This window comes from Lynx canadensis, chromosome B3 (assembly GCF_007474595.2).
Source record: "Lynx canadensis isolate LIC74 chromosome B3, mLynCan4.pri.v2, whole genome shotgun sequence".
Classification (NCBI taxonomy): Eukaryota; Metazoa; Chordata; class Mammalia; order Carnivora; family Felidae; genus Lynx; species Lynx canadensis.
Window position 1 is genome coordinate 65,926,709 of NC_044308.2, and position 27,512 is coordinate 65,954,220.

Genomic DNA, 27,512 nt, shown 5'->3' on the forward strand with positions numbered 1-27,512 from the left:
TTATGTTCTCAAAGAGTTTCACAGTCTTTTCTACCCAATTTAAGAAGTCAGCAAGGTTTCAGTAATAGATGTTACTATGATATGCAAACTATGTGCACAGAGACACAGAACAGATATGCATTTCATGGGGAGACCCACAGCACAGATAAATGAAATCTTTAGAGAACCCAAAATTTCATTACAGCCATTAGTTTCAACCTCTTCCCCCCAAGCTTCTTATCAAAGCTACTACTAAGGAATACAACTGACTGCTCTGACCTCGTCCTTTGCTTATGTCTTCAGGGGACAATACTAGTGAAAATTGAAATGGCCTAAAGATAGGAGACAAATGGGAGGTCACAAAGCTGGGACAGTGCAAAGTGGAGCTGAGCAGGCTGGTCCCTGCCGACTGGTGGCTGTGGAGACAGACAATACGAATATGGACAACAAAAGTGAAAGTCTTCTATATTTTACACCACATTTTAATTCTTTTGGTGTAACGCCACAAAAGAAGGGATGATACAGAATGGCAGAGTAAAAAGAATACAGGGCAAGTGGTTGGAAAGGCACAGGCTATGGCCTGGGGCCAGTTTCCTCCAAACAGAACAGGGGGCATTCGATGGGCACTAGAACACTTTCCAACTCCAAAATTCCAAGGAATGGATGATTAGCCTTTGCCCCAGCTCTACTAGCTGTAGTCATTGATGGTAGAGCCTTCTGCAGGGCCAGTTCCATCTGTCCCAGAACCAATCTCGGTGAAGAAAGGAACAGTAGCAGTTCTGAGTCACAAAACGGATCTTCTACACACACACACACACACACACACACACACACACACACACACAAACACACGAAGCCAATCTTACTACAGCAGGATCAGATTTGACTCTCAATGCCTTTGGTTTATGGAGACTAACGCTCCAACCTGTAGTTAATTTTCTGTGGAGATGTTTTGAGTGTTTGTCCTGCATCCCATCCTGTTTGGCACTTCCATCCTACTTACAATGTGATTCTGGTGACCGGTACTGTGACCCCCAACTATCAGCCTCAGGGGTGGACACCTGACCCAGACTAGCTGATGAGAGTCCTTCCTCAGATTCATTACGGGACAAAAGAGAATCAACAACTTTTCTCCTAGTCTAAGGAATAAACAAACTAGCGACTGCCAGGGATCATCTTTGTTGCCTGAGAACGAAGCCAACACTTAAAAAAGCAGAACATAAGAGTGAGAAAAGAGATGCTGATGACATTATTTTCTGTGTTCTGGATTCTACACACGCCAGAAACAAACTTCTCTCCTTTGGATTTTCCAAGTATACTGCTGAACCAATAAGTTCTCCTTGTGTGTGTGTATATATAATTTTTCGATTAGACTTTCGTCACAACCAAAAGAGTTCCAGTATCTCTTCAGTGGCCAGGGTAGCAGACAAGCAGCAGACATGAGTTATCTAACCAGGGCCACGGCAAGGGAAGCGCCCAGAGCAGAAAGACTACTATATAGTAGGTGCACAGAGTAACCTGTTGTCAAAGCTCCAGGGAGCGTGTGGTGTCCTAGCAGCATATATGTATGTCCACGGTTCTCTTCCCTTGGTCCCAGGGAGAAGCACACACAAGCATATTTAATAAGGGGAATAAGATGATCCTGCATCCCGACAATTTCCTCGGGAAGGAAGAACAGGACCTAATTCCCCATATCCCATCTCCAGTATCCTATTCCTGTTATTCTGAAAATTGTATCTCACTTTGTAACCTTTGGAGAGCTAGGAATTTAAATAGTTGATACCTTTTTTCTTTTTTTTTTTAGAGAGAGAGAGAGCATGCGTGTGTGCACGCATGGGGCAGGGGCAGAGGGAGAGGGAGTGAGAGGACCTTAAGCAGGCTCCATGCCTGGAGCCCAACGAGGGGCTCGATCGTAAGGCCATAACCTGAGCCGAAATCAAGAGTCAGACACTTGACTGCCTGAACCACCCAGCCACTCCTAAATAGTTGATACCTTATGAAATACCCAACCAGGTCAGTTCTCTTTAGCCTAGATAATCATGTGTTTTATTCCTAGTCCCTTATTCTCTACTGCTAACATCTGCACATAAACACAACCTTAGTACTCTAAATCTCATCTGTTCCTGCTGCCGGTTCTTCACCTGAAGTCACAATCCCCCGTTTGTCACATCATAATCACTTCCCCAGCAGAGCATTACTGCTTCAGGTGGGGAATAAAGCAGCAGGAGCAGATGAACTCTTAGAAACAAAGATCCTAATTTTTTTACAGCAAAGGACATCCCTCACTAAGCCTACCTGGCTTTACAGATTATACCCTCCTGGAATCCCACAGAGTAATACACGAATTCTAGAAAAGCACCCACGTAAAATCTGCTGGTTTGTCATAAGGCAAGCCCAAACATGGGAGGGCGAGGTGGGGATAAAGCAAATGCCTCTCAGGTGTCAGTCAAAATAATTGTTAGCTTCCACTACCAGGGCGACATTCACTGGAAAGAATAAAATATCTCCAGAGCTATCCTTATTAAGCCAAACGTAATAAGAATTTGCACCAGTCAGTGGCTGCGGAAGCCACTAATGAAAGTCCCTCTGACCTGGAGACATGCCAGCCCACGGGGGATGAACAGTTTGTCTCCAGTCTTTGGTATAAGCTCTTTCATAGCCCCCTGACAGTGCAAACAGTCTTATTGTCTTCTCACTATTTTTCTTTCCTCCCCTGCCTCTTGTCCCACTATTTTCCTTTCCTCCCCTGCCTTTACCCGTGAGTATGAGGCAGGGGGCGTGGGGGAGGGGGAAGCAATAATAACAAAACATGGCCTTATTCATCATTTGAGAGATAAAAGTCAAAACATCTCTATCAGCAGTTAAAATATGTTTTCTATTTTGTTGATATCCGAAATGGAACAAACCCTTAGCAGAGGGGATATGGATGATCACAGTGCTTGTTGGGTCAACCCAGAGTTTAAGAAGGGCTCCCTGTGAAGCCTTTCCAGGAGAGTGGAGTTCCGAGGGCAGAGCAGCATGGAGACCCTAGGCTTGCCTCGTCCCTGAAACGCAACTAGGTCAGCAGCAAACCATTTTGCACGCCTAGGAAACTGATCTGGGGATTAACACAACAATCTGCATAACCTGAGCCACACAACTCAGCAGCAGGTATGTGGTGTGGGGAGGTGAGCTGGGGGAGAGAGAAGCCAAGGAAGGTGGGGCGCCGTTTTTTATGGAGGGAGGACAGAGAAAGAGAAAGGGGGAGAGTGCGGTACATTGGGATCGTGCAAGAAAAGCACTCCCCAAAAGCAGCTGGAGAGAAGGAGAAAGAGCGAAGGAGGGCACTTTGTGCCTCCGAGCCTAGGAGTGGGCAGCAGGTTCTTCGTGATCTTCTCAGACTTTAAATGCTGACCTATAAATGTTAGTTCTATATTAACTCTCCTTGGAAAGAACTGCCATGAACTTACCTGAAACTTAAACTTATCTAAAATTTTCCTGGCAGGCTCCATGTTTGATTCAACCTCTATTCCTGTGTTCCTAATGGTGCCTGCCCAAAGTAAGCACTTAAAAGACATCTGTGTGCCGAACCACCAAAAGCAAAGAGTGGTTAGTGTAGTGGTAAGGCAGCCAAGCTAATGAACTCAACTAGCCATCCTGGAAGCACATGGTGACAGGAAGGCAACGGTGAACACGAGCAGGTGAGTAAGTAAAATTCTATCACCACTTCAGGAAAAGTAGCTTATGAGCCAGCAGCATTTTCTTCATATGTAAAGGGTAGCTCTTGAGTTTTAGTATAATCTGTACCTTTCTTTCAAATGTTTGATAGAAGTAGCATGACATCAGCCTTGAATGCATTTATTTTCATTATCAGTATAATCAAGTGAACACCTACAAAGATGCCTGAGAGATGGAACCATGTTCTCATTGAGTTGGAAGTGGCATTGTGTGACATCCCTGTGAGCACCTGAGGATACAGAACGCTTATCATCATCTTCACGCTAACTTGCGTAGAGATCACGTTCAACAAAAATTAGTTGAAAAAGGGGCGCCTGGGTGGCTCAGCCGGTTAAGCATCTGACTCTTAATTTTGGCTCAGGTCACAATCTCGTGGTTCGTGAGCTCGAGCCCCATGTCGGGCTCTGCGCTGATGGTGCAGAGCCTGCTTGAGATTCTCTCTCCCTCTCTCCCTGTCTCTCCTCAAAAGAGGAGAGTGTCCCGCACTCTCTCTCAAAAAACTAAACTTCAAAATACATTAATTAAAAAATTAGTTGAAAAGAATACATGAATAATAAAAGAATTATAAGAACTCTGAAGAATTGCTAGAAATTATCTGTATTCATTTGCTTATAGCCTATCTCCCTACTAGACCATAACTTCACAAAAGGAGGGACTTCACCTGACTTAATGTCTAGTTCCTAAGATAGTACCTGACTCAGTAACTTATTTTTGGAATAAATGAATAAATGTATGAATAAAACAGATTTTTTAGTTGGAAAAAGTAAACATTTATTCAACTTTAATTTCTCTGAATACAATGTACCTATCCGTAGAAGTGCAAATGGATAATCTATAAAATCGGATAAATCCATGAGTACACACAAATCTTCAATGAAAAGGACTCTTCTTTTTTTTCTTTCCAATAGTGCTGGGTTAAATCCTGTGCCACAGCAACTGCTCAGTATGTGATTATGGATCAAGGAAAGTAAAAAAATTATTAGGGTTCAGAGAAAGGTTATTTATTTATTTATTTATTTAATGTTTATTTATTTTTGAAAGAGAGAGTGAAAGAGTGCAAGTGGGGGAAGGGCAGAGAGAAAGGGAGACACAGAATCCAAAAAAGGCTCCAGGCTCTGAGCTGTCAGCACTGAGCCCGTGAGATCATGACTGGAGCCAAAGTCAGATGCTTAACCGACTGAGCCACCCAGGCGCTCCCAAGGTTATTTATTTTTAAAAAGGTCAGATATACAAAATTACATATAGAGCACAATGGGTGGAAAATTTTAAATGGGATAAAAAGTTTCGGGGAAGTCATAATTCTTAAGGAGGGTTAACATGTAAAATAAAGAATCCTTGTCTTTTGAGAGTACTGGTCAGATTAGAAACCAACAGAATGAGAAAGAGAGAAAGAGAGGGAGAGACCTTACTTTGGCTTATAAAAGATTCAAAGTATAACAAACATGTTTGTAATGTCTCTGCAACAAAATTCAACATGTATACACATATAAACAAGAAAACATCAGATTAGAGGCTTATTTATATACCAATATTTTTCTCCAGTTCACTTAAAATGATGATCTATGGGGGCACCTGGGTGGCTTAGTCAGTTAAGCATCCAGACTCTGGATTTCGGCTCAGGTCATGATCTCATGGTCCGTGAGTTGGAGCCCCATGTCAGGCTCTGCACTGATACTGTAGAGCCTGCTTGGGAATCTCTCTCTCTCTCTCTCTCTCTCTCTCTCTCTCTCCTCCCCTGCTTGCTCTCTCTCTCTCTCCAAAAAAATTACATTAAAAAAAAATGATCTATCTAAGTTTACCTGGCAAAGTACTTTATATCTAATTAATCACTGTGAGGGGGTATTTACAAGGTAAAAGAACAGCCCATAACAATCTTTCACACAAGGCTTTGAATTCTCATGTTTTAACCTGTAAATAAACATGTAATAATTCAGCATTAAAATGCTTAAAGTGCATAGATTAAATTAACTTCTTTGTATGCTGATAAGGAGATGCTTAAAAACATTACATGGAGTCAGCTAAACATTCCATAACCCATTTATTTTAAAGATCAGTTAAGTATCACCTTTGGGTATGCTTCAATAAAATAATTATCTCTAGATCTTATAGCACAGAGAACGAACTAGATGGGACCCATCAATATTAAGTCCCCATTCTGAACTTGTATGCAAGTGCTAATGACTCTTTGGCATGTTTCTGCATGCATGGTCTTTGTTAGCCAAGGTCAAACCAGTCTAACACAGTTTCCAGAACCAAGGGACTCAAGGAACCTGGAACTCAGTTAAGCCTTGGCTCTTCCTCCCTGTTGGGGTCTTCTAGTTCTCAGGAAGGAAACAGAGAAAAGCTAGGCTAAGCAAAGAAACGATGCTGAGGGCCTGACTAGCCATAAGCAGATGGTGCTAAGAGTAATACCAAGCAGTCCTGAAAATCTGGTGGCTTCAAAACAGTAAAACAGATTTGGCCATGCTATATTGGCCACTATCTGAGTGATCAATGTGACCAGATACTTCATAACACTATCAGAACTCCATAGTTCTAAGACGTATGTCATGATGATGCATCATGGGTCATCCATTCCAACGGGTTCTGAGCCATTATATAGTCTACGTCTGATTAGATTTTTTCTGTAAGATGGTTTCTTCATTGTTTGCAGTTATCTTCAATGGATAGAACTAGGAAATATGGGTGCTACACACACACACACACACACACACACACACACACATACATCTGTATGCATATTTAATTTTTTAATCTAAGCCATGAATTTATGCTTTTACTTCCAATATTTTTTATTAGATTTTAAAAGGTGATTTCTATCTAATTTACCCTTTCACTAGGCTGAACATTTCAGTTGTCCTTACATGAAAAACCTTGCTCCTTTTACATATTGAAATTTAATTCATTAATTTGAGGCCATTGTCCTAATTTATCAACTTTCCTTAGCCCCTATTAAAGAATATTTATGAGATCTCCTATCTTAAAATTATCAACAACCTTATAACACATTCAACTCCATTGTCCAGTTCATTAATAAAAATATTGAATACTAAGACTTAAAACAGACTTTTTGCAGGCTTGTCTTCAACATCCCTCCCCAGCTTGACATAAGACTATTTAATGGACTTTACTTGGTCAAATCTTTGTCCATTCTGGGACAAAGATCGTGTAATCCAATATTCTGTGATTTTTTTTTTTCCTAAAAAAAACCCACACTATGCAGACTTAAATATCTACATACAAACAGATGTGTAAAATGCACACTTAGGTCTGTATAGAACCTTTACAAATTACCGCATTTACAATGGAGAAGAGGAATTAATTCACTGTAGAGTGCTTTATGGTTTCTGTGATCAGTTATCACATGTATACCCTTCAAGGCTTATTTTTAATGCTTCAGATGTTGAAAAAAATAACAATCTGTAGCAGGATCCTACATTGGCACATGAAAAAGACACATGGCCATGTATACATGTTATATTTTTAAAAATCACACTAAATCTATGGTGATCACACTAAATCTATCATATAAAAATAATAAAACCTTAATATCTGGCTTTCAAGGAAAACTATCCGATTCCACACATGAGACAAACATACCCAACATGAATTTTTCCAGCTACTCTTTTTAACATACAAAGTATCTTAGAGACAATATTTCTTGTGTTTCTTTTGCTCATCAGGCCTAGATTATGGCTAATACCTCATGACACCAAAAGTAATACTGCAACAGATATTAAAGCACTTTTTCAGCCACTTATTCTATAAAATATTAATTGCAAGCCTGTGCATGTGCTGTATAGACAGGGATTAGGTAACCGAGTTCCTGCTCAGTTCTAAATCAATGAAAGATAACGTGCACAGCATCAATCATCGTTCTCTCTTCCTTTAGCACATAGTAAGTGCAAGTGGAAGATTTTTAAAAATGTATATTTAACCACTCATGGAGATAATATAGGCTAGAGAGAATGTAAGTAATACTTACCTAGGAAAGACAGGCTTTTCTCCAGAAGCAAGTCTCTCAGCAGGACTTCATGCTCATGACCAATGGCACTGGACAGGTTAGTTAAGGAAGGTAACACAGGTGGAAGTAGATCATTAAAAAGAAAATGCTGACACCAGGTCTCTACTTTCAGATGAAATGGAAAGTGGAGGTAGGTAATCATAGCAACAATTTCCACACTTAGCCTACATCTCTAAGGAAAGAGATTTCTATACATGCACCCTCATTTAAATGGTTCCATGGAATTTTCCTCTTTCTGAAACATTTACATGCCTTTTGACAAATAAAGATTTGTAAATGGATGTGTACTTCGTCTTCTTTGAAAGGAGGGGGAGTCATTTTAAACATCCTTTGTACTATGTTAAAAATCCCTCAATTCAGGTTAGTACGTTTATTGAGCACTTACTAAGTGCGGCAAAGTATCCCAAATTTCTAGCCCGTTTCACTTTCAGCCTGCTGCTGGTGAGCTTCTGCGAGGTGGGAAGCAGAACAGCCAATCTATTGAGAATTGTAGGTACTCTGGAAGGAGGTCATCCAGCAAAGGACTGCGGGTTGGGGTGCTGGTACAGAAGCTGTTTCAAGTCTTTCTATAGTGTGTTCCAGTGTATCATATTATCATCTAACACAGAAACAGATACAGGCACATATAAATTCTCTGAGGGATTACTATGAGGTCGGCACTGTGTTAAGTGCCATATGTATGTTGTTTCATGCTCAGTTATTATCATCCTTATTTTACAGATGAGGACACCAAGGCTTAGAAAAGAATCCGCACAAGTCCACGCAGTTAATGTGTGGCAAAGCGGAGGATCTGAATGAGATCTCTACGAAGTCTTTGTTTGTGGCCTCCATACAACTTCTTGAAAAGTATTAAAATTAACTATGTGAAAATAATGGATACTAGCCAACAGTTCTTAAATACCATAGACTAAGCCTTGGTGCTAAACACTGGGGGTATCATCGTTTTTGTGGGTAAGTCCTCAACAATTTTGGTTATTTTATTGTTATAGTGTCACAGACTCACTACATTCAGCTACTCATATATGCACACGCCATTTGTTTCCTTACCGTCTTAGTCGTTGACAACTCCATGCTGTTCAAACCAAAATGTAGGTGTCCTAGACTCCTACCTGTCTCTCACATTCCTCTCAGTTCGTCAGTAGCTCTTGTTGGTGCCAACTTACAACTAAGTATGATACTCGCCAAATTTTTACAACTTCCTCTGCTGCCATCCCAGCCTAGCATTTCTTTAAAAAAAAAATTTAAATGTTTATTTATTCATTTTGAGAGAGCGAGCACGCATGTGTGAGTGGGGGAGGGGCAGAGAGAGAGGGAGAGAGAGAATCCCCAGCAGGTTCTGCACCACCAGCACAGAGCCTGACGTGGGGCTCGAACCCACAAGCCGTGAGATCATGACCCAAACCAAAAATCAAGAGTCGGATGTTTAACTGACTGAGCCACCCAGGTGCCCCTCTTTTAAAACAAAAACATTTAATTAACAAAAAATTAATTCTAGTAGAGTTAACATACAGTGTTATGTTAGTTCCTGGTGTACAATATAGTGACTGAACACTGCCATACAATACCCAGTGCTCATCAAGACAAGTGCACTCCTTAGTCCCCATCACCTAGTTCACTCATCCCCCCACTACCTCCCCTCTGGTAACCATGAGTTTGTTCTCAAAGTTAAGAGTCTGTTTCCTGGTTTCTCTCTCTCTCTCCTTCTCTGTTTTCTTTTTTTTCCTTGGCTCCTTTTCCTTTGTTTTGTTTCTTAAATGCTACGTATGAGTGAAGTCATAAGGTATTTGTCTTTCTCTGGCTGGCTTATTTCACTTAGCATTATGCTCTCTAGATCCATCCATGTCCTTGCAAATGGCAAGATTTCATTCTTTTTATGGCTGAACAATATTCCGTTTTGTGTGTGTGTGTGTGTGTGTGTGTGTGTACGTGTGCGACACACTGAATCTTCCCTATCCCTTCACCTGTTGACCGACACTTGGGCTGCTTCCTTATCTTGGCTATTGTAAACAATGCTGCTATAAACATGGGGTGCAGGGATCCTTTGAATTAGTGTTTTTGTATTTTGGGGGTAAATACCCAGTAGTGCGATCGATGGATCATAGGGTAGTTCTATTTTTAATTTTTTGAGGCACCTCTATACTGTCTTCCACAGTGGCTGCACCAGTGTGTATTCCCACTAGTGGTGCACAAGGATTCCTTTTTCTCTATGTCCTCGCCAACACTTGTTATTTCTTGTCTTTTTGATACAGCCATTCTGGCAGGTGTGAGGTGGTAGCTCACTGTAGTTTTAATTTGCGTTTCCACTTGGGGTATCATCTAATTTAACTTTCACCACCACCACATGAGTAGGTACTACTCTTAGTCCCATTTTTATAAATATGGAAAGCAAAGTTCAAGAAGGCTGAGGAACTTGCTGAAGGTCCCACGGCTGGTAAATAATTAAATCAGGAATGGGACTTAGGGGTACCTGGCTGGCTCGGTTGGTAGAACAAGCGACTCTTGACGTCAGGGTTGTGAGTTCGAGCCCCACGTTGGGTGTGGAGATTACTTAAAAGTAAAATCTTTAAAAAAAGGAATGGAAGTTGGAATTCTGCTATATTTTCCAAAAGGATGCGCTTGCACAAAGTCTGAAAAGGAGTGTAATCCTATTCTGGTACTTTGACTCTATCAAGTGCATTTGGCAGTAATAATCTAATTCTCCATTGGGTAAGTCAACATGGTCACACCGCTCCTCAGCTTACCCCATCATGCACTGCAAGAGTCCAATTTAAATGAAATAAAATTTATGCATTATTTGTTTAAAAAAAAATTCCTAGAGAATCATCTGCCCTTTATCAACACATACAGGTTAATACCATTTAAATCATAATTCAAGAGATGAGGCCACTCATGTCCACCATCAAAATGAGCCCCAACTCATAACTGCATTTTTCCTTCTGTTGTCCCCTCTCCCCACTATGCACGTGGCTGTGCTTATTTAATTTCTAACTGGAAAAAAAAAATAAAGGAACAAATTTTCAAATCATAAACTTTCACACATTTGCAGAGTCCACTGAAGACATCTGCTGAAGATCTCTCAATGGTTTCTCATTATTAGGGGCATCCCGCATTTTAGAACTAAATTATTTACTTCTAATCCACATAAATGCGCTCTCACTTTTATTGTTGTAAATTATTCACATCTCAAATGTTGAATCATGAAACGGAGGTTACTGATGGTACAGAAATGAAACCCACAGCATTTTAAGCTTCCTGCATCAGCCTCTCTCCTTGGTGCTCAGTTTAGGTCTTTGTGTAATAGCTGGGTCCTGGAGTCACACTTTGGAAAGGTGAACTGGCTGGTTTCTCACACCTTTTGTGCCCGTGAATACATCTGTGGCAGGAAAGGTGTGGATGGACGTGGCTGTGCAGGAAAAAATGTAGAAGACACCAAAAGAAAAAAAAGAAAGCACAATGACAATGTATGTACTCTTTGCTACCGTGCTTTTCGTGATGTCTTATTTGTAAATGACCAATTTACTTTATTCTACTTACACAAATGTCTACATGTAACATTTACATAATGGAGTAAAAAGATTTTGCACCTATTCTATTTACTAAATGTGTACTTTCTTTCTCACAAAATGATGTAATTTACCGACAGTAAGCAATGTAAACGTTACTAAATTATCAGAACAACATACAAATAGCATTTTCGCTCACACGGAAAACTACTAATTTTTATTCAGTGTGAAATAAAGTAATTTCTGTGGACCCATCTAGGAAACATCTATGCAAGCATATTTACATTATACGAAACTGCTACTACCTCGGTGCAAAAATAAAATCAGTTGTCTATAAATTTCCCAGCTTGTTTTATTTTGTGTGGTGAAAGCAATCACCGATTTGAAATTTTGCAAAGACATGCTTCTTGATTATGCTTTTCTTGATATAAACATATAAAAAACACAAAATCTAGAAAACAAAGCTTATAAAAACAGTAATTTTACTGGCAATAGGCATAATGGAACTGCAAAATTATAATCTAGTCAGTGAATGCAATTTATAGACATACATCATTATCTTTATCAATTGAAACCTTGTACTACATTAAATTCTATTGGCAATAACACAGCCAAAAAAGGAAAAGTGAATGATGGCAAAAATGTAAAGAAAATACTCTGAACAGAATTTATAATGCTCTATAAGCAGAAAACACTTAGACTTTGTCTATAATAATACCTATTATTGATGTATGGCAGTGACCATGGGGCAAAACTTGTAAATAACCTCACAAGCCATTTTCTTAGCCAGCAATACAGCAATCTAGTTTCCCGTAAGCATCTCAACTATTACTGAAAAATAGCCTCCTGGCATTTACAAAGCAGTTGACTTCATACTTAGTCCATGCATATATAATTAGATAGTTATATTTAAAATCAATATGCAATCCTTCAAAAGACATTATGCTTTTAAAACCTTAACTTTAAATTGATTTTTAACTATTTTATGTGCTTTAAAATTAACATGTAATTCCGCCCCAGATACTCTGAGATGGTGTTAGTTGTTATACAAATGTGCTAAACTTTATCACTGTAGCAACATGAGGTTGGCACTCCTACAATTTCTAATGCTATCATTAATTTTATACTGAAAATAGAAGTATAGTTTCACTTTGGTCTAATAAAAAGGCAAGCTTATGACAGGGCTGTGATTTTATTAATTTAAACTACATTGGTGGTGGGGGGGACACACTTGAAGAATAAATATATAAAGGACTATAATTTAGGTAGTGAATATTCTTACAAGAGGGCTCTGTTAAAAGATTGTTTTTCAAAGGTTAACTTTATAAAGAAAATGAGTTTCTTTACAAAAATTTTACGGAGTCTAAGACTTTGTGAAACAAGACGGGATATTAACACACACACACACACATACACACGCACACGCACACACCCAGGACTTTCAACACAAAGCTTCCTGATTAGTCACACTGAGTCTCAAATAGTCATAGTGCTACCCATACTCACAAAACCTATACTAGGAAGGCCTTTTACAGTATTAAGAAATGTGAGACACATGGACTCAGGTGGAATAGGATTTTCATTTAAAAAATTACTAGTTGTTTACTCTTTAAATAGCATTTTTCCACCAAGGGGTATCAAAATTCTCAGCATTGCCACAGTACTGCTAAAGGTATTGGTGGATAACGTCCTACTTCATGAAGTAGTGAATGTTTGCTCAAATCCCGTTTCAAGAAGAAAGTATTAACTCTTTAGTAATCTCTTGTCTCTAATGAAGAGTGACTGGACACCTGTTTTTATAGCCTTAAATCAGTCCAGAGGGAAAAATTAGCTTGGTTTCTCTCAAACTGTTTATTAGGGATCCAAATGGCAGCCTGGGCTGTAATCAGCGTTTAAGCAACAAGAATCTACTGCCCTTTCAAAAGCGATGGCCTCCGTGGCATTTTAATCACTTCCTCCTTTAACTCCAGGCTCCACATTTATTCTAGGGAACTCAACTGAATTTGGCTCATTTTGTATGGAATTTCGTTCTCTCTTTTTTCAATGTTCACTGGATTGGTGAGAGACATTCCCAGACAGTAGGCCACGTGCTTCATGATTCTGTCCCTTTAAACTCCCTGAAAACGAAGCAGTTTGAGATAACGTGTGAATGTACAACTGCTGAACTGACAGCCTCCCGTGGCCCATCTGATTTTCCTTAAGCTGTAGAAAAGGATGGTCTGCAGTGACCCTCCAGTTGATTGAATGTAAAGTAGAAGGGTATGAAATGTGTTTTGTGAAGCAGAACTTTATGTCAGGTTAAAGCTAGACACATCTCCTCCACTGAGTCTGAGCTCGTCAATTGTGCACCTAAAATTTTATGGGAAAGGATACTGTTTGATGCAGTCTACCAGTGGTCCATAACAGCAGTCGTTCACAATGCACTGTGGATAAAACACAGAAGGGGGTCTGGGGTGACTATGAAAAGGGTTACCGTTAACTAGTATCCTAAAAGCAGTCATTATTTTCCTTAAAAAAATAAAATAAAATAAAAAAACCCAGCTATCAAAAGGCTGTTAAGATTTAATCACAGAAAACAAAAATTGCATGCTTTTTATTCACTATAAAAGCAAGCTATTAAAAAGTGAAATGCTCTTCTCGCAAATATTGCATTGCCATTTATGGTGCACCCTGACCTCAGTGATAGTTTATGATGACAGTAATTAAATGAGGTTTAAAATCCTTTACTCCGCTAGGCAGATAGCACTGCCACTGAAAATAGACAGCTGTGATTAATACCTGATAGACCTGATTTGCTAGAACTCCATCTGGAATCTGAGAAGGGTCCCGTAGCATACTATTTATAACAGACTTGGAGGCTGTAGGAGAAAAGAGATGAACTGTTAACAGTCAACATAGTTCTAATGCAGCATGAGGACTGACATGTACCTATATACACACAAACTATGCAAATGAAAACATTACTGATACTAATAATTTTTTCCTTTTTTTTTAATCGAAGGGAAGCTTTTAATTAGACCATTTTGCCACGTTTATAAGCCACACTGCCAGATTTGAAGATGACCTAATTTTTCCAAGGTAAATTAACAAGTACAGACCTAAAGCATATGTCTCCTTGCAGATCAATTAGCTCTGGAAAAGCCCGCTTGGAGAAAAAACACAACATGAACAATCAGAGAAGAAATATTTACCTTTTGCAGGTTAAGTATTTTCTAACTAAGCAGATGTACATGGAGAACTTAGTGAAGGCAGGTCAGATTTCAATGATGTCAATAAAAACAACTTTTAGCCACGAAAGCATCTCTGAATTCTAAACCTTTCTAAAATAATTCTCATCAATTGCCACAAAATATTATGTCCGGGTCCCAGATGAGAAAAGTAGGTAAAACTGACTAACAACTGAAGGAAACTTAAGGAAGAAAAAAAAAAAAAAAAAAAAAAAAAAAAAAAAATATATATATATATATATATATATATATATATATATGAATTTTTATCCCAGAATATGCCTCCTCATATCCAAGTGTAAATTAAATTGACCTTACCCCAGGAACTACTACAGAAGAAAGGCTAGGGGAGGCATCTAACGAAGAATGCTCTATCAGATCATACCCTTAGCAAATGGAGGCAAGAGATTCTGGCCCTGCGGTTTTCTGTAGGCATGTGGAAGCCAAGATAACCAGAACTCCTCTTCCTCTGCAAGGGAAGAAGGCAAGCCTCTAAATTAAAACTAGGTCAAGTGCTGCCTAGGAATCAATCCTTCCAAGTCCTCCAATGGGATGATTCCCAAACATCCAGCAAAACGGCTTAGGGTCTATCCACACAAACACAAACTAAAATGCATATTGGATAATTCTCTAGTTAATAGAATGAACGCAGACCACAGATCAACATCAATCACACGGAGATGATTTTAGTTTTTTTTTTTTTTTTTAGATTACTATGTTCTTTATCAAGTTCAATACCATAAGAACACTGACAGATATGATAAATGTTAGTAAATACTGTGTAAAGAAATAAGGAAATTACATCTTTTTCACTTAAGCACAGCACTGAGTCCACAAAGAAAAACATGCAATATGCTTTTAAAAAACTATTTCCTATTGTTTAATTATTTCCTATTCTGCACACTTATAACAACGTTTACATACTTAGCCATTTGTAAACATGTGTTTGTAACTGCAAGTGTAGAAGCCATATCTGGAATCCTAAAAAGAGCATCATCACCAGAGTAATACTAGCCAGCCCTATCTCTACAACTAGCTCTTCAGCCTGGGCAAAGTTGTGGAACACGGAACCTCTCAGGCTCACGGTCTTCTGCAGAAAATGACAATATTATCTAAGCGGACCACCTTCAACCTTTCTCGTGTGTCTCTGGAGAAAAAAAGCAACAACGGCTGCCTTGTTGATGTTGTCAAATTTAAGTGACAGCAAGAACCGAATCAGGGGCACCTGGGTGGCTCAGTCGGTTAAGCATTGGACTTCGGCTCAGGTCGTGTTCTCACAGTTCGTGGTTCGAGCCCCATGTCGGGCTCTGTGCTCATAGCTCAGAGCCTGGAGCCTGCTTTGGATTCTGTGTCTCCCTCTCTCTGCAACTCCCCTTCTCATACTCTCTCTCTCTCTCAAATATAAATAAACGCTAAAAAAAAATTAAAAAAAAAAAAAAAGAACCAAATCAAAGTTAGGCATTTGCTTCACATAAGCTTAAGTTAGACTTTATTATCTCTGTAAAAAATTACCATGGTTGGGGCGCCTGGGTGGCGCAGTCGGTTAAGCATCCGACTTCAGCCAGGTCACGATCTCGCGGTCCGTGAGTTCGAGCCCCGCGTCGGGCTCTGTGCTGACTGCTCAGAGCCTGGAGCCTGTTTCCGATTCTGTGTCTCCCTCTCTCTCTGCCCCTCCCCCGTTCATGCTCTGTCTCTCTCTGTCCCAAAAATAAATAAACGTTGAAAAAAAAAAAATTAAAAAAAAAAAAAATGACCATGGCTATGTGGTACAAATACTGGGTAAATGAAACAGCCAATCTTGTCATTGTAAAAGAATAGATTATTGCAAAAACAGTGTTAAATAGATAGTAATGCACCTGCTAACTTCACTCGATTTTCCCAACTTAATTCTAAGGCCTGGCCAGCTGGAGGGGACCAAAGCAGTTGCTCAAGCATTTGGTGACCTTCTCTGAGGGTTCTCTCTCTGGTTGGCCCCTCAGTTACCAGACAGTAATGACAGACACATTTTTTTAAGGTACCCATGATGCCATACCATGTCTCCAAGAAACAAGAGCACCTTCCCCACATGTACTTGGTTATAACTAAGATGTTCTACTGTTCTTACACCATATAAGGAAAAGATTATCAATCTATAAATGGCCAGATAACATGATCAAAAGTTCTATCCTTTGGAAAATTACTGACTGCATATCAAACTGTATGATAACTCAAGGCAAACCATAGATCAAAGGCTCTTTTTTAAATAGAGGAGAGAAGGGGCACCTGGGTGGCTCAGTCAGTTGTGCATCCGACTTCAGCTCAGGTCATGATCTCACAGTTCATGAGTTTGAGCCCCATGTCAGGCTCTGTGCTGACAGCTCAGAGCTGACAGCTGCCTCGGATTCTGTGTCTCCCTCTCTCTCTGCCCCTCCCCCACTCTCACTCTCTGTCTCTCTCTCAAAAATAAATAAATGTTAAAATTTTTTTTTCTTAAATAGAGGAGGGAAAATACTGTAGGACATAAGAAGATGAAGTCACTTATTTTGTGAGAGAAGAAAAGTAAATATTATAGAAAAAAGAAACTAATGACGTAATTTTCTTCGCAATATAAATTTTTTGAATAGTGCTTATCAGAACTAAGAATCATAGCCAATAAGTTCTTTTTTTATTTTATTTTTAAAATTTTTTTTTAACACTTATTTATTTTTGATACAGAGAGAGACAGAGCATGAACCGGGCACAGTCAGAGAGAGAGGGAGACACAGAATCTGAAACAGGCTCCAGGCTCTGAGCCATCAGCACAGAGCCCGACGCGGGGCTCGAACTCACGGACCGCGAGATCGTGACCAGAGCCGAAGTCGGGCACTTAACCAACTAAGCCACCCAGGCTGCGAGAACAAGTCAATCATGTTAAATTGAATACTAAAAACTATGTATTGAATCCACATTCATTTTAAACTCAGTAAAATGTCTTTTCCTTTTCCTATTTTTTAGAGCAAGACAGAAAGTGATAATAAATAGGGAGTCAAGGCCTTGGCCACAGACCCAGGATATGCTTGGCCCCCATTTGCAGATTTTAGCACTTAAGCCTCATAAAAGTATACCTGTGTCTCAGATCCAAGCCAGAGAGTGCAAACTTACTTTTACACACATACGCTGAAGCTAAGAACCGCCAGAGGGATGAGCAGTATCAAACAGGTAAGGAAAGGCAGTTGGACAATCCTGGGATGGCTAAGAATAAGAAGGGCTCAAGGAAGCCAGGGCCTTTCATACAAGCTGTCCCTGGGCCAGCTACTACCTAAGCCCACGTTGCATCCATCTTTTTTGACCATATGTAGACAGGAGGCTTAGGTTCTCCATAACCTTTCCTAGATGCATTCATCTGTTGATTTTACAGTTCACCCCTGTCACTGCTTCAATCGATTGCTAGAATTTCAACTTTCTACCAACCACGTATAAGGCAGGGATGCATGAGTCACTTGGGGCTACATGCACAAGGATAGGAGAGAACTGGTACCTGTTAAAGCATGCTACAGAAGACAGGCAATAGGCAATGTCTAGACTAAGGCATAATGCTGAAGATTATGATCTGCTTTCTGTGTAATATTTTTTTTTTTTTAAGTTTGTTTAACTTGAGAGAGACTGAGACAGCACGTGTAGTGGAGGGGCAGAGAAGAGAGGGAGAGAGATAATCCCAAGCAGGCTCTTTGCTGCCAGTGCAGAGCCCAATGCAGAACTCGAACCCACAGAACTGGGAGATTATGACCCAAACTGAAACCAAGGGTTGGAGGCTTAAGTGACTGGGCCACCCAGGCACTCCTGCTTTCTGTGAAATATTTCAAGAGCCAAAAACAACAAACATCCGTGCACCCACCACTCTGACTTAATGTCTGGATCTTCAATTAAATTTACCTTAGATAGTCTAATTTGTGTAAACTTTTTTATTTATCAGTCTTGCTAGAGGTCAGTTCATTTTTCTCGTATTTTTAAGAAACTAAATTTTGGTTTCATTGATTCTCTCTACTGCTTCATTCCTTCCAATTTCATTTAATTCATCCTTTTGTCCTCATTATTTCTGGCTTTCCACTTTGAGTTCATTGTATTATTCTTTTACAGACTTACTATCTTTGTTATATAAAATTTTAATCTTTTATTTTAACATATACTTTTTAAGGCTATAATTTTCCCTCTAGATTCTGCTTTAACTACATGCTCCAAGTGTTCTTCTTATTTATTTATAAATATTTTATAGCTTCCATTATGATTTTATCTTTGATCTATAAACTATTTAAATATTTATTCCAAATTTCTAATTTGACCATATTGGTCAAAGTATGTGATGCTTATATTCATTTGGGAGTATCCGTTTGACTTCCTTTGGTGTTTTCATTTGCAATCAATTTTTATAAATATTTTACAGATCTTAAAAAAGAATAAAGTTCCTAATTCTCAGATACAGGGTTCAGTTTTGTCTAGTAGGCCAAGATTTTTCATTGTATTATTTAAATGTTCTATATTCTTATTTTTTCATTAATTTTAAACAGACCCATATCTAATCTAATCATAGCTCTTTTGTAATTCTGAGTACAGTTGACCCTTAATCATATGGGGGTTAGGGGCACCAACCCCCTGTGTGGTTAGCAGTCCCATATATAACGTCTGACTGCCCAAAACTTAACTACTAATAGCCTACTGTTGATAGGAAGCTTAACTGATAACATAGTCGATTAGCACATTTTGTATGTTATATGTATTACATACTATATTCTTACAATAAAGCTAGAGAAAAGAAAATGTTAATAAGATCATAAGGAAGTGAAAGCATATTTACAGTACTACACTGTATTTATTTTAAAAAATCAGCATATAAATGGACCCATGCTGTTCAAACTCATGTTGCTCAATGGTCAGCTATGTAAGGAATTTAGAATGCACTCACTCCAATCAGGAAGTCCCCCTTCCCCATAAGCCTGCATGTTATTGTGTCTATTGTTTTTATCTAACCACCTTGTTGGTAAACATTAAGTTCTTAGTTTTTGTGATGGCTAATTTTATGCCAACTTGACTGGGCCACAGACAGGGTGCCTAGATGTTTGACCAAGCGTTATTCTGGATGTGTCTGTGATAGTGTTTCTGGATGAGATTCACAATTCACATTTGAATTGGAGTAAAGCACATTGCCCTCACCAAGATGGATGGGTTTCATCCAATCAGTTGAAGGCCTGACCAGAATATAGAAGATAAGTTTTTTCTGACTGATTGCCTTCAATCCGGGACATCAGTATTTTCCTCTGGACTCAAACTAAAATGCTGGCTGCTCCTGGATCTCAAACCTGTAGGCCTTTGGACTGGAACTAAACCATTGGCTCTACTGGGTCTCCAGCTTACCTACTGTAGCACTTGGGACTTTTCAGCCTCTATTATCACATCAGCCTATTCTTTATAATAAATCTCTCTCTCTCCATATACATATATACATATACCACACATAACTGGTTCTGTTCTTGAGTACTCTAATGGTCTCTATTTTTTTTACATGTTTGATACTTACTTAGATTTATGAACATTTGCCCATTTCCTCTTTCAGTATTGCTTTCTGAATTCAGCTCTCTGCTTTTATATTCAATATCTTTGCTACTAAAGCACCTATGTATTCATTCTTTCAGATGGGACCAATGAATAGTAAAATCTCTTAGTCTTGTTTTGCCTGAAAATAACTTATTTCTCACTTTTGAATGATAATATAGCTGGGTATAGAATTATAAACTAAGAGTCATTTTATTTCAACCCTTTGAAGATATGAGTTCACTCTCTTGACATTTGTTATTGATAAGAACTCTCCTGTCAGTTAATAATAATCCCCATAGAATTAATTTGTCTTTTATCTCTGGCTCCTTCTAAATTTTTCTTTGATATTCAACAGTTTCATCACTGTGTGCCTGGATATGGCTCTTTTAATTTAAGTTTGCTTGGAATTAGCTGTTTGATGAACTTATGCATATATACCCTTAACCAGTTTGAAAATTTTGAGCCATTATAACCTGGGCTTCTATTCTCTCCTTCTGGAACTCTTATATTAGACATCTATCAGAAGGCCTTATTACTGTCTCCTATGTTTCCTACTCCTATAAAGTGTTACTTCTTTTCTATTCATCTCTTTTGTTATATACTAAAGATGCTTTCCTTAGAGCCATCCTAAAATTCACTAACTTTTATTCTAATTCTTCTAATTTTCTTCTAATCTTTTTTCTAATCTAACACTTCACTCATCTAATGAGGTTTTCACTTCACAGTATCATTTCCAAATTTTACTGTTGTTTTTTTCCAAATCTATCTGCTCTTTTTTCACATTAATTTCTATTCTTTCCATTATCTAGTTAGTTTTTAATTTATTTGATCAGCTTATATAATTTTTTTGGTTTTAAAATGTCATCTTATAGATTTTCTTATCTCCAGTTCATGGTATGCAATTTCTCTATCTGCCTCCCTACCTACCTATCTTCTATGTAACGTAACGTTACATAACATAACATAACATAACATAACATAACATATCATAACATAACATAACATAACATTAGTAGTGTTCTCCTCACTTGGTTTGTAAATTGTTAGTATGAACTTAATTTCAGCAAGAATTGTTTGACCTGCACTGTGGAAATAACCATGACAGAGTAGTTTCATGTTTACTTTTGCAGAGACCAGTTTTCTTACTGATTTCTGAACTTGGGCTTCCTGTACTATAAACAAGAGCCCAGGTTTAAACTCAAACCCACAAATGGTGCTGACCTATTTCTAGTTTCTCTCTACAAATGCCCCACAACTCAAGACCATATATAGGAGGCAAGCTTCCTCATCATTTTCTCCAGGCAAGTGGAATTTCCCTAGTCCTTTCCCCATGGTTTGGGCTGTCTGTGGAGGCTCACTTCCAGCTCATGGTTGTGCATCTTTCCCTCTGGGGAATTAAAATCTCAGCCCCAACCCCTCCTGTCCTTTTCTAAAGCTAACAACTCTACAAAGTGGCCCTACAAAGTGAGAGCCCCAGTTTACCAATCTGAATATACATTCTCTCTTCATTCCTTACAACTAGAGATTGAATTCCTTTTGTTTGAACTTGGTTTTGTATTTTAAAAGATTTTTGTTTGTTTCTTTCTCCAATCATTTATGTCTTTGTTATGGAAATATGGCCCATCAACAAAAAGCTCCTTCTGCTATGTTGCTGAAATTTTTAGAAACTTCTTAGTAAATTCCAGGGAAAGCCTGTTTCCTTGTTAATTTCTGTGGAGTTAAAAGTTATTCAAATATATAAAGAGAAGATCCTCTTGACAAATTGGAGCCACAAACAACAGAGAGAAGGGCAGGTGGCCAATAAGTGGGTAGGTTGTAAAGCGGAGCCACCTGTGTCACCTCCAAAGTCCGCTCTGCTGTGGAGGGTCTGGCTGGGCCAGAGAACAGCAGGAGGGTCACTGGTGGCTAGAAAGTGAATTGTTACCCTGACTCCTCCAAAGGCTGCTGCCATGTCACAGGCCGAAGTACCATGATAATCGTCAAGCTTCACAACTCGTTTCTGCGGTTTGAGAATCGGTTCCATCAAACTCTCAAGTATAAACCCATGTTTTTGGAGGGGGAGGCTTTAAACAATAAGCTCTTAACATGCTCATGATTTGGCAGTTTAAGCTGGCTTAATGGAGATAGCTTCTCTTAGCGTGACATGGCTTGGAGTGGATTATCCGGGTGCTGGAGGGTTCCCTTGGATCACGACTCACTCACACGTCTGGCAAATCTGTGCTCACTTCCACCTCAGCCGGAACTACAAGTGAGGTGCCTCGATTCCTCTCCATGTGGGCCTAAGGTCTTCCTGAACTTCCTCTTGACAAGAGTTCCAAGAGCAAGCACCCCAGGGAAGCAGGCAGCAGCTTACAGTTCCTTGTGACCTAGCCTCAGATGTCACACAAGACCAGGTTTCTTTACATCTTCCTCAAAAAAGGAAAAAAACGTGCCTTCTAAAAGCAAGATGAACTTGGAAAACTGTGCAGTCTGACACTTTCAAATGGAGAGGCAGCATGGAACAGGGGTTACTAGCTGAGCCTACAATCAGGCAGACTGGCCTGGTTCTCCCACCCACTAGCTCTATCATCTCAGCAAGTTAATTAATGTCGGTGACCCTCAGTTCCCTCGTCTGTAAAAGAGTATAACACCGGTGCTTACTTTGCTGGGCTGTTGTAAAGATGAAATAAAATAACACACGAAGCGCATTTAACATGCTCCTTCAGACTTGGGCAGCTGAAGCTGTCATCCTATTGCTTTGGCTGAGTTAGATCATGGCGCGGCATGCATTCTGCCTCTCAACAGTGCATTATCAATACATACGTCACTCATTACCTTCTACTGTCAAGAAGGTAAAAGAAGAAAGACTTCATGAGATATGTATAGAGTCGGGGGGCTGTTCTTACCAAGTATATGATTGCCGCAGCCTTGGAGAAATAGTCAGAAGTGACTCTGTCCAACAGGCAAAATTGGACAATGCCAGATTGTCCCTTCTTACACGCCACCCCTGCCACGCCCCTCTGTGGCAGTCAGGGCACAATGTGGAATCCCATCTGTCCTTGTGAAAGAACCTGGGAGAAGTCCTTCACACATTTGTGTGTATTAGCTCACCGTGCTCTCACTCCATGGACGGGGGGTGGGGGACAGCGGCTGTATTTTAAATCTTGTCTATCACCACATAAGGAGGTTTTTTTCCCTTACTTCAAGCACCAGCAATCAAGCACGTAGAGACTTTCCCCCAAGTCACTGACATCATACCCATCTTTATAACTCTTCCTTTCCTTGGTGTAAGCTCAAATAAGCAGTGAACTACTGCTGAAAGGAACTGGGGCAAATAAGCAGCTACATCCCCTATGCTCTGAAGGTCCCCGGAAATCCTGCCCGCTGCAAAGAGTGCCTTTTGACTAGGTTACACCTGAGGTAAAACCAAGACCAGACCATATCTCGTTGGGGCCTCTGATCTAAGGTCACAAGTAGGTTGAAGCACAACAGGTGAGCCAGCATGGGGCTGACTGTGTACTGGCTGGCAGCCAGCAGGAGGAGAAAAAGGATGAAGTAAGAGATGGCTGCTACTGCGACAAAGACGAGACGTGCCATGTGGAAGGAAACTGATGTGCAGACAGACAGTGCTGTGAGGACCTAGTTCTCCCTCCAACAAGAAAATACAATCGTTGCAGTTAAACAGTTTGTGGGGAAATGAAGCTGCTCCCAGAGTGCACCAAGAGTTTGCCTTTTCACGCGGCTCCTGCAGAGGCTGGGCTCACAACAGCTAAGCCTAAACTACCAGCTACAATCTAATCTCTTTAAACGCTGGCTCAAGGCCTTTGGCCATCCGGGTTTAAAGGTCCCAGGTTACATGTCCATGGGAGCTGGCCTGCCAATGTCTTTTCTGGACATTTTGAATATTGCCTGTGGCCTGCGGGAGCTTCCTTACTCTTGCAGTTGGAACTATTTCCCCTGGACAATTCCAGGCAGCCCACTAGCTCTCTCGCCGCACAAAAGTGATCTCTAAAGCAGTCTAATCCCATTTGACAATCTACATAAGCACTACCTTTTAACATGAGGGAATCTTATAGGGGCAAATTAAATTTTGCTAACTAGCACATAATCATGTAAGAAATAACTTCAACTACAGTCATCAAATAAAAAAGGTATCATGGGGATGCCCGGGTGGCTCAGTCAGTAAAGACTCCGACTCTTGATTTCGGCTTGGGTCATGACCTCACAGTTCGAGAGACAGAGCCCCACCTCGGGCTCTGCGCTGACAGCATGAAGCCTACTTGGAATTCTCTCTCTCTCTCTCTCTCTCTCTCTCTGCCCCTCCCTTGCTCGTGTGCATGCTCTCTCTCTCTCAAAAAATAAATGAACATTAAAAAATAACATAAAAAACAAAATGTTTCAAAGAAGTTATTATGTAAAGGCCAAGAGGAAGATGTCTCTAAAACATGAGTCTACACACTGATCAGATTCTTGTTTCAGGCCACTACACACCATCAATTCTTATGCCATAAACATACACTCAACAAGTATTTATTAAGCATCTGGAATACACTTAATTCCACCCCTCCTACTCAGCCACCTCCAATTCTACTCTCCAAATCTGGAATGTTCTTTCTTATCTTTCCCTCAGTCAGTTCAATTCTCACCTCTTGCAGCAAAATTCCCCCTTGTTTCCAATCTACTTGCTCTCCCCTACCTCATATAGGGGAGTGAATTCATACCGTCTCCCAATCATTTGGCATTTGATTACACATTACTTTGTCATCTGTTGACAGAAGATTGATCAAGATGCCAAGACTTGAAACCATGACACGCTTAAAAAAAAAAAAAAAAATCTGGGACACCTGGGTGGCTCAGTTGGTTGAGCGTTGGACTACGGCTCAGGTCATAATTTCATGGTTCATGAGTTTAAGCCCCAGATCGGGTTCGATGCTGTCAGTGTAGAGCCCACTTAGGATCCTCTGTCTCGCTGTCTCTCTCTGTCCCTTCCCTGCTCACGCTCTCTCACTCAAAAATAAATAAAACATTAAAAATTTTAAAAATCTTAAGGAAAAAGGGATGTTCAGCACGATATAGAAAAAAAGATGTTGCATTTTCTTAAGGTTATCTGTAAGTATCTGAGGGCTTTTTCATGGAGGATTAAGTTCAACCTCTGGTCACCCTAAGAAGATAAGACATAATTTTTGCAAGTTTATTACTGGTTCTGAAGGTAGAAGGTTTCAGATTTCAAGCTTGGCTTTCAGTGGTCCTATGTTGGTCTGGTCTACATAAATCCTGCTTAACCTTTTCTTTCATTATAGCCCACCGAAGGAGATTTTTTAGACATTTTTTCCTTAATTTTCCCCCTTGAAATTTTAACGCCACAGGTATATGGCATATCTGTTAAAGTGATACCACTCCATTTGAGAACACGTGGTTCATGTGGAGGACTAAGGAACAGTTTATGTGACGTTGCTCAGCAAGCTGCTTAACAGCAGAAATATTTCTGTTATCATCTCAAAGTTGTTCTACACGAAAGAGTTCCTCCACAAACTGCTGAATGAGTTACTAATGAACTACTCAAAATTCAAGTCCTGCCTATATTCCCTACTGTTACAGTAATTTTTAGTCCAATGGATTTGGCTTAATTTGAACTTTTCTCATTATGGATGAGTAGGTCTCAAAAAAAAAATAAATACATACACACACACACATACATATCTTTCAGAAAGTTTAGACTAAAAACACATAGGACACAATGGGTCCTTAAATGTTGACAACATCTAATGCCACGTCTCTCAAAGAGGAGAGTGCTTAACGCTGGCATAGGCATGTGAAATGACTTTCTGAGCATACAAAACATTTTTTTCTTTAGCAGTTATGGATTATTTTTATAAGTACTTTCTGTGTATGGCAAGAAATTCTAGTTTATCATTTAAGGTAGAATTATAAATTTCCTTTCTAAAATAGAATTAAATGACACTTAAAAATTTTCAAATACATATAGTATATTTATTATAGTACATGTGGTACAATGCAGATATGGAAAAACTGTAAATGTACCCAAATTTCTAAAATTTCAGAAACACTAGTTTAATATTTGTACAAAGTCAGCCGAGTATTCAGGAAGGTGGGGGTCACTCAGTCTACCCGACAGCAAGTTTTCACTTCTAAAAATGAACAATAGCCAACATTTACTGAGTGCATACTGTATGCTAGGAATCATTTTAAGCTCTGCACAAGTATTAATTCATTGAATGCTCAGAATATATCTCCAAGGTGGCTATCCACATCTTAGAAATGAAGAAATTAAGACATGAGGAATTTAAATAATTTCCCAAAGTCCCACTCCCAGTCAGTGGTGGAGCCGTGATATAAATAAACATAGTCAGTTGGGATCATAATTACCAGTCTGTTCTTCTTCAGCACTATTCCCTCATGGTTTTCAAAAGTAACCGGAAATGTTCTAGATTAATGCATCATAATTCCACAAATAACTCAAGTTTTCCAATGGTATTCCTCCTCCCTCTTAGGCCTCCCTCCAATTCAAATATTAGCCATTACAATTTCAATACACTTAGGGGCGCCTGGGTGGCTCAGTTGGTTAAGCGTCCGACTTCAGCTCAGGTCATGATCTCACAGTTCCTGAGTTCGAGCCCCGCATCGGGCTCTGTGCTGACAGCTCAGAGCCTGGATCCTGCTTTGGATTCTGTGTCTCCCTCTCTCTCTGTCCCTCCCCTGCTCACACACTCTGTCTCTCAAAAATAAATAAACATGGAAAAAACTTTAAAAAACAATTTCAACACACTTAGTGTTCCAGATAGAACAAATATACGTCCACAAAAAGAAGCTGAGTTCTCTGGTCCTAGCTTATGGGAGCTCAGCACATCAAGTAACACTGACAGTTGAGTCACAGGTGAAAAGAAGGCTAGCTCAAGGTCAGGGGAGAAAGCTGATAGCAGCAAAGACCTGCCAAAATTTCCTGGGGTAGCCAAAAACCTGACAAGATCACAAATATATATAAAAAGAAAGAAAAATGGATGCTTCTATAGGTGATACCACAGTGGCTGCTGGTATGACCAAGTTTACCTTATTCAGTGAGGCAGCAGTAAGTCTCTGCTTTGCTAGCTGACTTCGAGAAGCCTCTCTCACAATTCCCTCTGGTAGCCTGCTCATTTATATCTCTTGTGTTTCCATTTGCTGGCAAAGACCCATACCCCATCATGGTGTCTGCCTCGGTGCATAATTAGAAGGCAGTTAATTCTAAGTCATTAAAAGTGTTGCCCAGGATTGGAAGGATTCATGGAAAGGGAGAGAGTACACAGGGCATGAACATGTGTACTTTTCTGACAGGCCCCTAAACTAATGAGAACAGTACAAACTAAACTTCAGATTTCTTAAATTTTAGGAGGGGGCAGATGGAGAAACAGAGAGGAAATTTTAAGATAACTTAAAAAAATATGAAAATTCACACACTTTCAGTACAGTGAAAGAAACATTTCCTGGGAACTAAGCCCATGTGACTAATTACAGCCAGGGACAGCGCTTCTATTCAGA

At 39.6% G+C, this 27,512-nt stretch overlaps 1 protein-coding gene across 1 annotated transcript in view; it reads right to left on the reverse strand.

Annotated features, from left to right (window-relative positions):
- Nucleotides 1–27,512, reverse strand: part of CDIN1 (CDAN1 interacting nuclease 1) — a 214,337-nt gene that overhangs the window by 108,809 nt on the left and 78,016 nt on the right. The window contains exons 6-8 of the mRNA XM_030318553.1: nt 14,002–14,081; nt 13,597–13,646; nt 7,682–7,749 (exon numbers count right to left, since the gene is read on the reverse strand). Coding sequence (XP_030174413.1) covers nt 7,682–7,749; nt 13,597–13,646; nt 14,002–14,081 — 198 coding nt within the window. The remainder of the gene's footprint in view (nt 1–7,681; nt 7,750–13,596; nt 13,647–14,001; nt 14,082–27,512) is intronic.